This window comes from Netta rufina (assembly GCF_964035555.1).
Source record: "Netta rufina genome assembly, chromosome: 24".
NCBI classification, from domain to species: Eukaryota; Metazoa; Chordata; class Aves; order Anseriformes; family Anatidae; genus Netta; species Netta rufina.
The window spans coordinates 2,004,904-2,018,380 of record NC_140148.1 but is presented as its reverse complement, the minus strand read 5'-3'; the positions used below and the strand labels follow the sequence as shown (position 1 = coordinate 2,018,380).

The following is a 13,477-nucleotide window of genomic DNA, read 5'->3' as shown; positions in this document are numbered from 1 at the left end:
CTGGGAAGGGTGTTTGCAAGAGCAGCCTGTCCGACCTTGATTTGACTTCTGTGACTTTCTGAACTGCATGTGTAGGAGTGCGAATCTGCCAGGACAGCTTTGTGATTTCTTGGGAAACGGCGTTCTCGGAACGGGTGCTGATTTTTCATTTTGTCAGGAAGAAGGGATAAAGATGTATACTAACAAGGCATCTTTGTTTGGCTCATTTCTGTGAATGAAGGCTATTGAGTGGGTAAAAACCAACTTTATTATTATTTGAGGTCTCTGTAGAGATTCATACAAGCAGGAGGAGTCTTGTCCGCTCTATTTATTCATTTAGTTTTATTTTTTCATCTCTGGTAGCTACCTTGTGCACAAGTATAAGTCTCAAAGAAGGACACAGATCAGCAGACCATGCACTTGATTCTTAACTTCTTCACCAGGCCCTTCTTCAAAGGCTTCTGCAAAGATTTTGTCCTCAGCCTTTCCATGAATTATTAGGGAACAAGGATGGGAAAGGAAGTTTATCATTTTGCATTTCTTATTTTGCTGTGGTTTTCTGTTTTGCATGTGTGTGGACTAAATGTACAAAGCCTGGCTTTTTGTACTTCCTGGTTTGATTAATGAACAGATACTAAAAAAAAATTAAAAAAAAAAAAAAAAGTCCAGCAGAACAGATATCTGTGCTGTATCAAACACTCGTGGGGGTGTATCTGAAGTTCATCCAAGTCAAAGTAACTGGTGCAGTCAGTGCATTTCTGCTGGTTTTCACCAGCTGAGCATCCGGCCTGTGGACTTCTATTCTGCCCTTTTTAGAAACAAGTTTTCCCTGAGACCAGTAGTAAAAATAAATTTCTCATAGTGCTAAAAGTGCTGTTCTGACACATTAGCAAACACCAGTATCCCCCGGTGTGCAAAGTCTAATGAGAAATTGTCTGCTTTGGTTAGCACAGCGACAGGAAACAGGTTCACTCCCTGTTTCCAGTGTCCACACCTCATCAGGCTGCAAAAATAAAAATTGATGCACATTTTAGAGCAAGTGAAGCATCACTGAGCAGCACATGAGAACGTGTCATACGCTATGGCTCATGTGTGAATTTTGAAGGGGAAAGCTTTTTGCATTGCACTGAGACAAGAAAAAAAAAAAGAGGAAAGATGTTCAGCTAACTGGTGGCTGCTTTGTAAGTGAACAATAGAGAACCCTGTAAATTTAATTTTTAATTTAGTATTTTGCAGTAATTTTGCGGTACAGATAGCAACTTCACTCAGAATAATTATTAAATTGTCCTGCCAGCTACAAAAATAAAACATCAACGGCTGTAGGCAGAGTCTGTCTTGCTCATCCCCCAGTTGCCACATGCTCCTTTCCCTTTTTCTGAATCTTTGACCCCAACTTTCTCTGGCCTGAATGCCATTGTTTCTGACGGCAGCACTGCTCCTGCTTTTTGTCCCGTTCCCTGGCAGGTTTGCTGTATTCTACGGAGGGGAGGTGGTGGTGGCGAATCGAGAGTGGTCCCCCCCATCTGTGGGCTTGCAAATCCCTGCTGTGCTTTGGATTATTCTGAACAAATGTTTGGTGTTTTCTGTGGCACTTTCATGCAGATTTGTCCTACCTAAATATTGGCATCTTCTTGAGGCACTGAAGGCAGCAGTGTGCTTGCCATGGGGTGCCTGCTGAGACAGGGAGCCCCCTTCTCACATGCCATGTAGAGGCCTTCAGAAAGTGTACAGCAACGTGATGTGACTGTCTGCCAAAAGAGCATCTGGGTATTTGTGCTCCGTTTGATATAACTGGGAATTTATACAGCCCAAATAGGCTATGTGGGGGATTTTAAAATGCTACGAGAACAGTGGAATAACAAAAGAGTGAGAGCCTCAGGGATCATACCTTGCCTTTTTTTTTTTTTTATCTTAAGTCAGTGACTCCTAGCCCCAGATTTACAGGGAGTCCTGTATATTTTTGCTTTTGTTACTTTTTTAATTTCAAATTTGTTCACAGTTCTCACTTGCTTGGAGCTGGTTGTATGAGTCACACCGATGTGCTATATCATTTTGTTTCCTTCTGTGTAAAGATGGATCACAAGTTTTGTTGAGGGTTGGAAGCAGTTACACTCTTGTGGTTCGCTAACCTTTTTGAGTGTTTTATACGAGAAACGTGAGCTCCTGGTTTTCTGCCTCTGCAGTGAAACCTGAAGAGTTTCATATACATTGAGTCATGGTGTTGACAGGTGACTGATAAACATCTGCACTACTCCAGTTACCGTAACTAAAAGATTTAGTGGATCTGATGGTTGCAAGTCACTTGCACATGAAACATTTGGTCTGGTCCTTTTTCTTAAAAGCTATGAACGATTTTGTTTTATGTAACCACAGAATTCAGTTACTTACTTCTAGCTATTCATGAAAAAGTGACTCTGGTTCTTTTGGGGTGCAGTTTTATTTCCTCCTTGCACCTGGCATGGAGAAAACTAGTGCCAGTGTGCTGCCCACACCACCCTCCCGTGCCTTACCCCTATTTTGGGAAGACATGGGCAGAAATTCAGACATGTGCTCGTAGCTCTCCTCCCACACCGTCTAATCGAGAGCTTGCAAAGCACCAGCACACCCAGACAGGGTTTTGTTTTGCTCCTCCTTTGCTGGCCCCATATAAATGACCCTAAATGTGCAGTGTGTGTACACACACGTAGAGCTGCCCTTGTTAGACTGTCTGAAGACCTGTACAGAGTTCAAAGAAAACTGGTGCAGAGGAAGCTGTAATTGCCATGAGATAGCGGGGGGAATTGATTGCAGGGTACAAGGATACGTCAAAGACTCTATCAGGTGGGGAAAAAGTAATGAAAACCTCACCAAATCTCAGCCAGTGTTTGTCTTCACCATTTCTATCGGAGAAGAGTGTGCTTCTCAGGACAAAGCCAGGAAAGAGAGGTTGCAGTCTTGGTACCAAAAATGGAGTATTTCGGTTCATTATCAGTTAGCTGTTTCGCGAGTATTTTCATTAATGATTACTTACCTTTTTTTCTAGAAAAAGATGGGAGTAATTAATCTCTGGAAACTTTTCTTTATGCTCTTCTTTCCCTTAAATCCCAGAATAATTTTAAAAATTTATTGAGGATTTGTTCAGTAACCATCTTCTCCATCTCCTCTATTAGATTTCTGCTTCCAAGCCTGGTCTTTTAAAAAAAAAAAAAAAAAAAAGGCAACAAAAACCTGCTTTTGTATATGAATATCTCTTTTCTGCAGACAATATTTCATTCCTCTTTGCTGTCCAGAGACTCCTGCCATTTGGAAGAGCTTCCCAGAGCTCAAGTGCTGCTTTGACCTCCCTGGTAACGCATCTCCTCTCTTGCAGGTGAGAAGCGACACAGCTTTGATGTCAACTACAACTCAAGTTTCATGTATGACAAGGAAAGCGACATAATGCAGGGACGCATGATGGACCAGGCTATAAACAACGCCATCACCTACCTCGGGGCCGAAGCCCTGCGCCCTCTCGTGCAGACGCCGCCGGCCCCAACTTCTGAGATGGTTCCCGTCATCAGCAGCCTGTATCCCATACCGCTGACCCGCGCCGACGTGCCCAACGGCACCCCGCAGGATGCCGAGAAGAGCCATGGCCACCTCAGGGACAAAAGCCTGTCTTCTGACAGAGGCCTTTCCCCGAACAACAGCGGCCAAGACTCCACAGACACTGACAGCAACCACGAGGAGCGGCAGAACCCCACCTTCCATCAAAGCCAGCTCCCTGCTCAGGCCCGCAACGGCCTGCAGTCCCTGAAGGATTTCCCCAGGCCCTACGACATAATCAAGCCCCCTGCCATATGCCCGCGCGACGCTTTTAAGGTCATCAACAAGGAAGGGGAAGCCATCGGGGTCTACCGCTGCGACCACTGCCGCGTCCTCTTTCTGGACTATGTGATGTTCACCATCCACATGGGCTGCCACGGCTTCCGCGACCCCTTCGAGTGCAACGTCTGCGGGTACAGGAGCCACGACCGATACGAATTCTCCTCGCATATAGCACGAGGAGAGCACAGGGTAGTACTCAAATAAAAGGACTGATTTTCCAGGGTCACAGGTTTTCTTCTAGATCTCAGGGGAGGCTCATTTGGTTGGTTTTTAATTAGTATAAAGAAGCGTCTTGAATATTTTTCTATGCCAGTTTTTAAATGAGTGTCAGAGTGAGGAGACACCTTTATTTTTCTTATTATTTTTTTTTAATTTTTTACAAATTACTCAGTGTTCTGTAGCATCTATGTCTAGCTGCTGTGGTGAGTGGTACTGTATAAATACCAGGAGCAGAGACCGATTTTTATATGAACTTTATTTTTGTGAAAATTAAGAGCAGTTTTAAGGTGTTTTTATTTTGTAATGTGCATTTGTTTTTATATTGTATGCTTTTAACAGTGCGAAAGGTTTTTATTCCCTACTGCCAGTTTCTCTGCTTGGTCAGATGTATAGGTAGAAGCATATAGGAGCAGCTTTTTCTTGCTGTTACAATCCCAATGGTCTTCAAATAACTAATCCCTGTAACCTGGAAAACATGCATCTGGGAGGGGTTGTTAATTCATTTTTGAAGGTTTTTCCCCCCAAATCTTAAGAGCACACGGTCCCATCACACTTGCATTTTTCTTACCCTTCTGTTCACTTTCTTTGAAGTCACTCCCCACACGCATCTTACTCACCGATAGCAAAATAAGAAACAAGACCTATTTGGGGCTGTTTTTGTTTTTGTTTTTTTTTTTTTTTTTAATACGCGTTTTTTGGGATACCCAGTGAGATCATCGGCTGGCTCCTCCGCACGGTCTGGGGGAAATCCCGATTTTCACTGGTGGAAAGTCCTCCTGTCTGATGGGTGCCAAGAATGAGGACGAAACCACACTGTGGCTTCTGCCCCCGCCTTGCTCCTGCCTGGCCCCGGTGCCCAAAGTCGTGGCCGTGCTGCCAGTCCCGGCCAGCCCTGGCTGCTGGAAGGCACCGGGCTCGGGGCCGGAGTCACCCGGCCCCGACAGCAGCTACCGTGAGAATCTGCATACACGAACGTGTGGGAGCTGACAGCTCAATTGCAGTGTCTGGTTTTACGTGGGGATATCCCTCGGCGCGAAATGTGCTGTTTTGCAAAATGAGTATTTACAATTACTTTGAAGCTGGTTTTTAAAATAGTTCTTTTAATCTAATCATTGCTCTGCAGCTGTATTATTAGTCACTGTGCTGGAGATATGAGTTTGATAACAGTTTTGCTGAGTGCGTGTTTATTCCTTGCAAAGTATTTTTGTATAATGTAGGGTTAGGTGTGTTCTGATGGACTCTTTGCAGCCATCGTACGTTTTGATACTAACGTTGCTTTTGTACTTTTTCTGATGTTGCTGTGCCAGCCAATATCTGTGGCAATCCATCCCTTTCCATGTGGGAAGGCTGGGGCACAGAGACCTGGGTGGGTGCGAAGGGTCAAGAAATGCTGAATTTCCTTCCTGCCTCTGACCTAGGCTCGCTCTTTCACCTTAGCTCAAGGACTTTCCCTGATTCTTAAGGTACAAAAATGGAAATTACGTTCATTTTTCCCAGTAAGGCTGTGTCTGAAGAAGTATAAACTAGTTTGCCTGCGGAGTGCGTGGGTACCTAAATTACTGTAGGAGTGCTAGACCCTGCTCATCTTTGGGGGTAAGGAAGGAGAGTGATTTTGCTATCCTGTTTGACGCTATGTGCGTGGCCATAAAATAGGTTTAGGATCATTTCCATAACCATCGGAAAGCCCGGGCCAGTGAGCGCTGCACGTTGGTTCTTCCCCCAGCAAGCACCCCTTGTCACAGCACGACAATCCTGGAGACCAAGCGAGGCTGCAGTTTCTCAAAGGGCTTAACCCCGATCACCCGAGGACGGCGTTTGGGCAGCAGCCGGGGCTTGGGAAGGCTTAGGCCAACGTCCAACTTCAGCGTGAATCGTTCCATAACTCCATCCCTCGTGCTGCCATTTCACGGGGGAGGCGACTGCTGCACATACGCCGCGGCTGGTGAAAACGCTCCTCACGGTTCAGCAGAAATGAATAATGTCACACATAGCAAAACGTAATTCGTCGTTTGCACAGGAAGCTCCCCAGATTGCTGAATGTATGTCATGCAGCACCGCCGGTTTCTGTCTCACGTCGCTGCCGAATCCTTGAAAACACTCTTCAGATTACTCCTGCTCTTCAGTTACTGCTGGGCAGGGCTTCTGCCACCTCCCCCTGCTCCCCGACAAGGTGAGCAATTGACCACGGAGCCTCCGAGAAGCTCGGCATTAGTGATGCTGGGTTGTCTGAAGGGAAGGAGGGAGCTTGTGGCAGCAGCAGGCCCAGCAGGCGCCACTCTCCCACCACTACTCGGGCAGCATCGTGTTAAGGAGAGGGAACTTGTTTGGGATCAGCCTGTGCGCTCTGGAGTTAACGAGCGGTAACCTCGATACAGCTTTGCTGTTGAACAATGGCATATTGTGGAATTTCAACCCAGTCACCTATTAAAAAATAAGTATTTGTATGCATTTATCTGCTGTGTGTTGCTCGCTAAGTGCTTCCCAAGCGTGTCCCTGCGGCTCCCCGCAGTGGGGCCGAAGCCCACCCTGTGCCAGGCACCGGCAGCGGGGAGCCCCCTTCCACAGCCCGGCCCCGGCTCGGTCCCTGAGCACAGAGGAAGGGCTTTGCAAATCACCTGACACACAAGAACAGGAAAAACACAAAAAAAAAAAAAAAAAAAAAAAAACACTTTTTGTTGTGTTGTGAGCTTGATTAATTCCCCCCCTCGTTTGGTTATTTTGGTGTGAAACCAAGTTCTGTTTGGACCAGTCTCTCGCAGCATGCTCCAGCAGCTGTTTCTTCCGTTGCTCTTCGTTTCTTAATTTGCTGACAGCTTATTCCTAACCACCAGGCAGCAGGGAGGAGGCTCAGGAAACTGGCTTTTAGTCAGAAGAACCGAGTCTTTGGTGCTTCAAAACTTAGGGAAATGTTTTAAACTTAGATAAATTTGCTCTCCCCTGGCCAAAGCTCGTTCCTTACAGCTGCGAAAGCAGAGGTAATAGCAGTGCTCAGATCTAGATCATAAATGGCAAATTCTGCTAAATTAATGGGAATGGTCCAGAGGAGCAGTCCCGGCGTGCCATGGGGAGTCTGTCACCCTGTGGATCTGCAGATCAAAGAGCTGAATGAAACCTGCGCCCGGCGCATAGCTGTGGTGCCTCTGTGTGGAGCTGCCAGGCTGACCGCGGTGGCTGTGGTTAGCAGAGCGCCAGCTGGCTTTGCAGCGGAGTGCTGAAACGCTCCGAGGTGCAGAGATAACGCGGTCTGCTCCTCCAGCTGCTGAGAATGGGCAGCGTGGCTCTGCTGGTTAGTGGGGACTGACACGGGCCAAGGAAAGCTGCTCTTCCCCAACACAGGGCGTGCACTCCTCAGGTCCCCAGCCAGCGCAGGACAAGTATCCGGGGAGTGTGGGGGGGACAATTCCAGCTTGCCCAGCTAGAGGGGGGTCCGTTCCTGCAGGATTCCCCAGGAGCTGCGTGAGCGTGCCCGTGGCAGCAGGCTCAGACCTCGGGACTCGCTCTGCACCGCGTGGAGGAAGCGGCGCCCTCCTCACCCCGCTGCTGAGCGCAGCAATAGCGAAACCGGGCTCCGGCACGGCGCGAGGAGCCCTGCAGCAGCTGGGGGCTGAGCTGCAGCCGTGGAAAATACTCGGGGCTGGGTTTGTGCCTGGGATCCCGAGCGTCTGCAGGTGATGCCCGGGGTGCCCAGGGGTGCTGCAGGCACATGGATCCTCCCGGCGGTGTGGGGAAGGGGCACGCGCCCCTCGGGTCCATCCTGCTTGGGTGATTCCTCTGGGAATTGATGGTTTGCCCTGTAAAATGCAGGGGGATGCCCCTGTGAATAATGGAGGGAAGGCAACACTCAAGCCCAGGGTGGCTGGATCTGCCCTGGGACATGTGGCTGCTCCAGCTGCCGGTGGGCTCGGGCTTTCCAGGGGGTAGCAGACAGACAGAAACACTCGGGGAGCTCCCACCAGTCTCCTGCAGCCCTTCCTTACCCCTGCCCTAGCAGGTTGGTGGTGGTCACACTTAGCTTGTGCTCTCCTGACACCTACCACAAGCTGGGCACACTTGAAACAAAGGGAAAGGAAAAAAAGGCAGTCGGAGGATCCATCCTGTCTTCGACCTTCACTTCCTCCCTAGCCTCGGTGAGACGCAAGCAGCTGGAGGTGTTTGCCCCTCGCTGTTGTGAAGGATGGGGTGAAACCTTTCCAGCACCAACAGCCCCGTGCCAGCCACCGGGCTCAGAAGCAGCGACCTGTGGCCTTGAATCCCACAGCCTGGCGCATCCCTGGCCTGGCTTTTCCCTGAATGAGGGCTGTTTTGACCCGAAAAAAACTCAGTGCCCAAACCCAAACCCCCTCTAAAGCACCAGGCTTATACAAGAGTTCAGTTGGTGTTATGACAGTGAGATCCTTATCGTCTGATATGCCGTAATTATGATAGGGCAGAGAGGAACTTGTTTGCCCCGTCGTGTCGAAACACGCTGCGTAACGCATGAGAAATCCTGGCAAGCCCTGCCTGGTGCTGAGCTGCATCCCCAGCATCCCAGCCACGCTCTGGCTCCCCTGGGGAGCTCCAGGAGGTGAGGGCGAGCGGTGCCCCTGCCACCCCCACCTCCTTTTTGTCCCAATTCCAGGTCAGGCTGCTCCACACCATCCCATCCGGCACCTCCCCAGGGTTCGAGGTGTCCCCCAAAAGCTGCAGGGTGCGCGGGGAGGGCCACCTCCGTGCCTCCCCCCTGGGGTGGATGGAGAGGGGACACCTCTGGGTGCTCCCCGCACCCGGCCACGTGCCCAACACCGGCACCACCGAGGTGCCTGAGGCAGTGGCTGCGACCAGTGCGGCGGGGGCAGCGGGTTCACGTCACGCCTGATGCCCCCCCCCTCGGTACCCCGGGAGGGAAGCGGTGCCCCCCGGGAGCCTCGTGCCGCGCCGTCCCCTTGCCGGGGTTATATCTGGCGCCGCATTTGCATCGCAGCGAGCCGGCGCACCTGGGCGGCCGGCGAAATCCTCGGGGGAGCGAGAGTGCGAGGGGCAGCTGGCAGTTGTCACACGCGGGGAAAGGAAAGTCCCGGCAGACGATTGTTTAGAGCAGAGCCTGCTTCCCTCCCCGGGGCTGAGCCCCCACCCTGCGCCCGTGGTGGCTGGGGTGGGATGGGGACGATGCTCCGCGGCCGGGCCGTGGCTCCTTGGCCGCTGTTGGTGCCCCGGAGCCAGCTCACACCAGCTCCAGATTTGCCCTCCTGCTGCTCTGTCCCCCCCTTCCCACATCAGCTGGAAGTGAGACTGGGTATGACCTTTGGGGGGGGGCAAGGCCTGTGGACACCCCCAGCTCTGCTACGAGGGGCTTTGGGGCCGATCCTGCACCCCCCTCCTTGGGATTTGCCCCATTGCTGCCTCCTCGGGGCCGGGGGCATCCCATGGGTCCTGACCTCCCTCTGCCCCATTCCCTGCGGCTCTGTGCTGCTGAGCTGCACCCGGGGGCCCCCCCTCGCTGCTCCCTGGGGCCAAATGCAGCCCCCCCCCGTCCCTGCCCCCCGGAGCGGAGAAAGTTAGTCAAATCTGCAGAAACCGCAGCAGGGGGAGGCTGCGTCTCCGTCGCCGGCTTTGATGTCACCCCTGCACGTCCCGCAGGTGCTGCGCCGTTGCCATAACCACGGGGGGGCCGTTGTCCCCACGGCCGCTTTGTCATTAACTTGAGCGAGATGTGTGTGTGTGTGTGTGTGTGTGTGTGTGACAGAGGGGGGGGAAATCATGAAAAAAAAAACCAAAAAAAAACACATTTCCCCCTCCATCCTGTCCCCAGAGTGCCAGGAACCATCCGGACTCTGGGGGGGCCACGTGCGTGGCACGGGCCAGGACCCGGTGCAAAGTGCCCGGTGATGAGCATGCTGCCGGCCCCAGGGGGCTGCTGGTGGTTGGGGGATTTTGGGGAGGGTGCTGCCCTGCGTGCCCCCACCCCGCGTGCATCCCTGCACCATCCTGCACCCGCCGGGAAGCGCGGTGGGAGCCAGGAAGGCTTCTGAGAAGCGCGGCGCTGAACCATGCCGGGGCCTCCCTGCGGTTTCCCCCTGCGCTCACCTCCCGGGCGCAGTCACGCCAAGCGCCCACACGCCAGCGCCCCGCGCCCAGGGTTGCTGCTTCCCCCCCCCTTTTTTGCTACATCCCCCCCCCTACCCCTTTTCCCTTCCCCGCCGTCCCAGCACCCACCCCGCTGTGCACGCTGCACCCACCCTGCACCCGCAGCTGCTCTGCACCAGCCCCTGCGCCGTGCACCCACCCTGCACCCTGCGGACGCGCCGTGCACCCCGTGCACCCAGCTCCCGGCCCTGCAGCAGCTCCTGCACCCTCTGCACCCAGCAGCCAGCCCGGCAGCGCGGTGTTGCAGCCCCCCTACACCCCCCTGGTGTCCCCCTCCTGATGTCCCAGTGCTGTGGGGCTCGGCGCAGGATGGCACAAGGGGGTGGGCCAAGCTCCCCCATCGCCTGGGACCCCCGCACCAATTCCAACCCCACAACAGAGGCTGCGGGGAGGAGGTCACAGCCTCCACTGGTGGTTGAGGGAGGCTGGTGGGGTGGGGGGGTCGTGGCATTGCATGCCCAGGGGGTGTAGGGGCTGGGCAAGGAGGGCCAGGTGCCCCCGGGGAAGGGGGCAACGAGGCGAGGAGAGGGGAGAGAGGGGGGGGCAGCTGCCAGCCCTTCCCAGCCCCGTCACGGCCGCTGCACTCTCGGAGGAAGCCGCTGCGCTTTTTCACCCGGCGCTGGTTAAAAATACCACTCCCGATTTTAATACGGCCGCCGTGGGTGCTATTTCGGGGCCGGGAGCAGGAAGTGAAACCGCTCGGGTCCTGGCCCCGCTTGCCCCTCGCCACCGTGCAGCCCCCCCACCCCGCCACCCCAAACACCTCCCCGGACCACCCCTCGGGGCCCGCGGGCGTTATTTGAAGCCCAGCAGCCGGGCGCCCGCCTGCACCTTCTGGGCCTTCCAGCGCAGCAGGCGGATGGCGCGGAGGCCGAGCCGCAGCACGGCGTCGTACTTGAAGACCAGCTTGTAGAAGGCGTCGGTCATCAGGGCGCCGCTGGGGTCGGCGTGTTTCAGCGCGGCCATCGGCGTGTACGCCGCGTTGGTCTGGTGCCGGAAAGGTGGCCGGGCCGCCTCGATCACCCGCAGCGTGTGCTGCACACGGGGACGTCACTGAGCCCCTCCTGACCCCGTCACCCCCTTGACCCCATCCTTGTTTCCGTCCCCAATCCCAGTCCCAAGCTCTCCTCAGCCCTAGCCCATCATCTCCATCCCCATCCTCATCTCCACCGCCATCCCATTCCCATCCCCATCATCCCCATTCCCACTCTCATCCCTGTTTCCATCCCATTCCCATCCCCATCACCGCCATCCCTATCCCCATCCCATCCCCATCATCTCCATCCCCATCCTATCCCCATTTCCACCCCATTCCCATCTCCATCTCATCTCTATCCCCATCCTATCCCCATTTCCATCCCATTCCCATCTCCATCCCATCTCCATCCCTACCATCTCCATCCCCATCCTATCCCCATTTCCACCCCAGTCCCATCCCATCCCATTCCCATCTCCTTCCCCATCCCATCCCCATCATTTCCATCCCCATCCCATCCCCATTCCCATCCCGTCCCCATCTCCATCCCCAGCAGGGCTCAGCCCCAGGGGACCTCAGGCTTAGGGAGAAGCCAGCCCAGGCAATCCAGCTGTGATCGCTGCTCCTCGTTAGCACTAATTGAGCTCTCATGGCCAGCCCAGCCCACCCGGGCAGGTGCGCCCATCACCTCCGCGATGTCCTCGGGGCTCTGCCCCAGGCTGGCGAAGACGTCCTTGGAGTTCCTCAGGTAGAGCTTGGTGAAGATCTCGGCGGTCTCGGGGTCAGTCTGCGAGTAGTCTGCGCGCTCGGCCTCCTCGTACACCTTGGCCTCGAACTCCGTCGTCACCGGCCCCGGCTCCACCAGGCTGATGCTGCCAGGGGAGGGGGCTCTGGGGATGCTGGTGGCTGAGCCCCCCCCTCCTCGGCCCCTCCGCCCACCCCGGGCACTCACGCCACGTTGAAGCGCAGTGCCTGCACCACCAGGCTCTCGCAGAAGCCCTCCACGGCGAATTTGGAGGCAGCGTAGACGTCGTTGAAGACGATGCCTGGGTGAGGAGGGGGCCGGTGGGGCCGTGCTGGCAGGGCAGGACCCCCCCTGGATGCCCCAGTCCCCCCCCGTACCCTGCAGCCCCATGACGCTGCTGATGACCACGATGTGGCCGCTGCGGCGCCGCTTCATGTCGGGCAGCACCTCCTTCACCAGGCGGACGAGGCCGAAGAAGTTGGTGTCCATCAGGCCCTGCATGGCGGCCAGGCTCTGGCACTCCAGGGGCCCGATCATCCCCACACCGGCGTTGCTGACTGCGGGCAGGAGGGGCATCAGGACCAGGCGGGGGTCCCCGGTGCCCAGGAGGTGCCCAGCATTGTGTCCCCATGGCACAGGGTGTCCCGTTGGCACAGGGTGTCCCCATGGCACAGGGTATCCCCTTGGCACAAGGTGTCCCGTTGGCACAAGGTGTCCCCATGGCACAGGGTGTTCCCTTGGCACTGTCCCCATGGCACAAGGTGTCCCCATGGCACAGGGTGTCCCCTTGGCACAGGGTGTCCCCATGGCACAAGGTGTCCCCATGGCACAGGGTGTTCCCTTGGCACTGTCCCCATGGCACAGGGTGTCCCCTTGGCACTGTCCCCATAGCACAAGGTGTCCCCTTGGCACAGGGTGTCCTTGGCACAAAGGGCCCCCGGTGCAGGGTGTCCCTACCGTGGAGGGTCCCCAGCGCGTGGGGTACCCCTGGCCCAGAGCTCCCTGCTGTGTGGGGTGTCCCTGGCACAGAGGGTCCCCAGCACTGGGAGCATGGAAAGTCCCTGGAGCACGGAGGGTCCCCAGCGCATGCAGTAACCACCACACGGGGTGTTCCTGGCGCATGGGGTGACCCCAACACCGAGGGTCCCTGGTGCACGGCATGTCCCCAAGACCCCACTGCTGCAGGGTGCCAGTGGGACACACGGGACCAGGGGGCCGGGGCTCACCCAGGACATCGACGTGGCGCCCGGGGATGCTGTCGAGGCAGGCGCGGATGGAGCCCTCGTCGCACACGTCCAGCTGCTTGATCTCCAGCGTCCTGCCCAACGCCGACCCCGCCGCCGCCACCAGAGCCCCGCTCCGAGACACGTTCCTCACCGTGGCGATGACTGGGGGCACAGGGGGCTCAATCCCGGTGCAGGGACCCCCCAAATCTCGGTGCGGGGACCCCCCCCCGCTCACCTCGGAAGCGGCGCTGCTTGTCCCGTGCCAGCCGCACGGCCAGCGCCAGCCCGATGCCGGAGGAGCAGCCGGTGATCAGCACCGTCCTGGGAGCCATGGCAGGGTCCTGGCCTCACTCCCCAGCCCCA

General features: G+C 55.4%; 2 protein-coding genes across 2 annotated transcripts in view; one reads left to right on the top strand and one right to left on the bottom strand.

Moving 5' to 3' along the window:
• IKZF3 (IKAROS family zinc finger 3) overlaps window positions 1–4,029 on the top strand; it is a gene marked incomplete at both ends in the record, with an annotated part of 31,163 nt that extends 27,134 nt beyond the window's left edge. Inside the window, one exon of the mRNA XM_084300939.1 lies at window positions 3,329–4,029. Coding sequence (XP_084157065.1) covers window positions 3,329–4,029 — 701 coding nt within the window. The remainder of the gene's footprint in view (window positions 1–3,328) is intronic.
• Window positions 4,030–10,962: 6,933 nt separating this feature from the next.
• LOC311218307 (retinol dehydrogenase 8-like) lies at window positions 10,963–13,446 on the bottom strand (the record flags this gene model as incomplete). The annotated part of the gene is made up of 6 exons (XM_084300954.1): window positions 10,963–11,202; window positions 11,832–12,015; window positions 12,096–12,189; window positions 12,266–12,445; window positions 13,115–13,276; window positions 13,350–13,446. The coding sequence occupies 6 exons, from the start codon at window positions 13,444–13,446 to the stop codon at window positions 10,963–10,965; spliced, it is 957 nt and encodes a 318-aa protein (XP_084157080.1).
• Window positions 13,447–13,477: the final 31 nt, after the last annotated feature.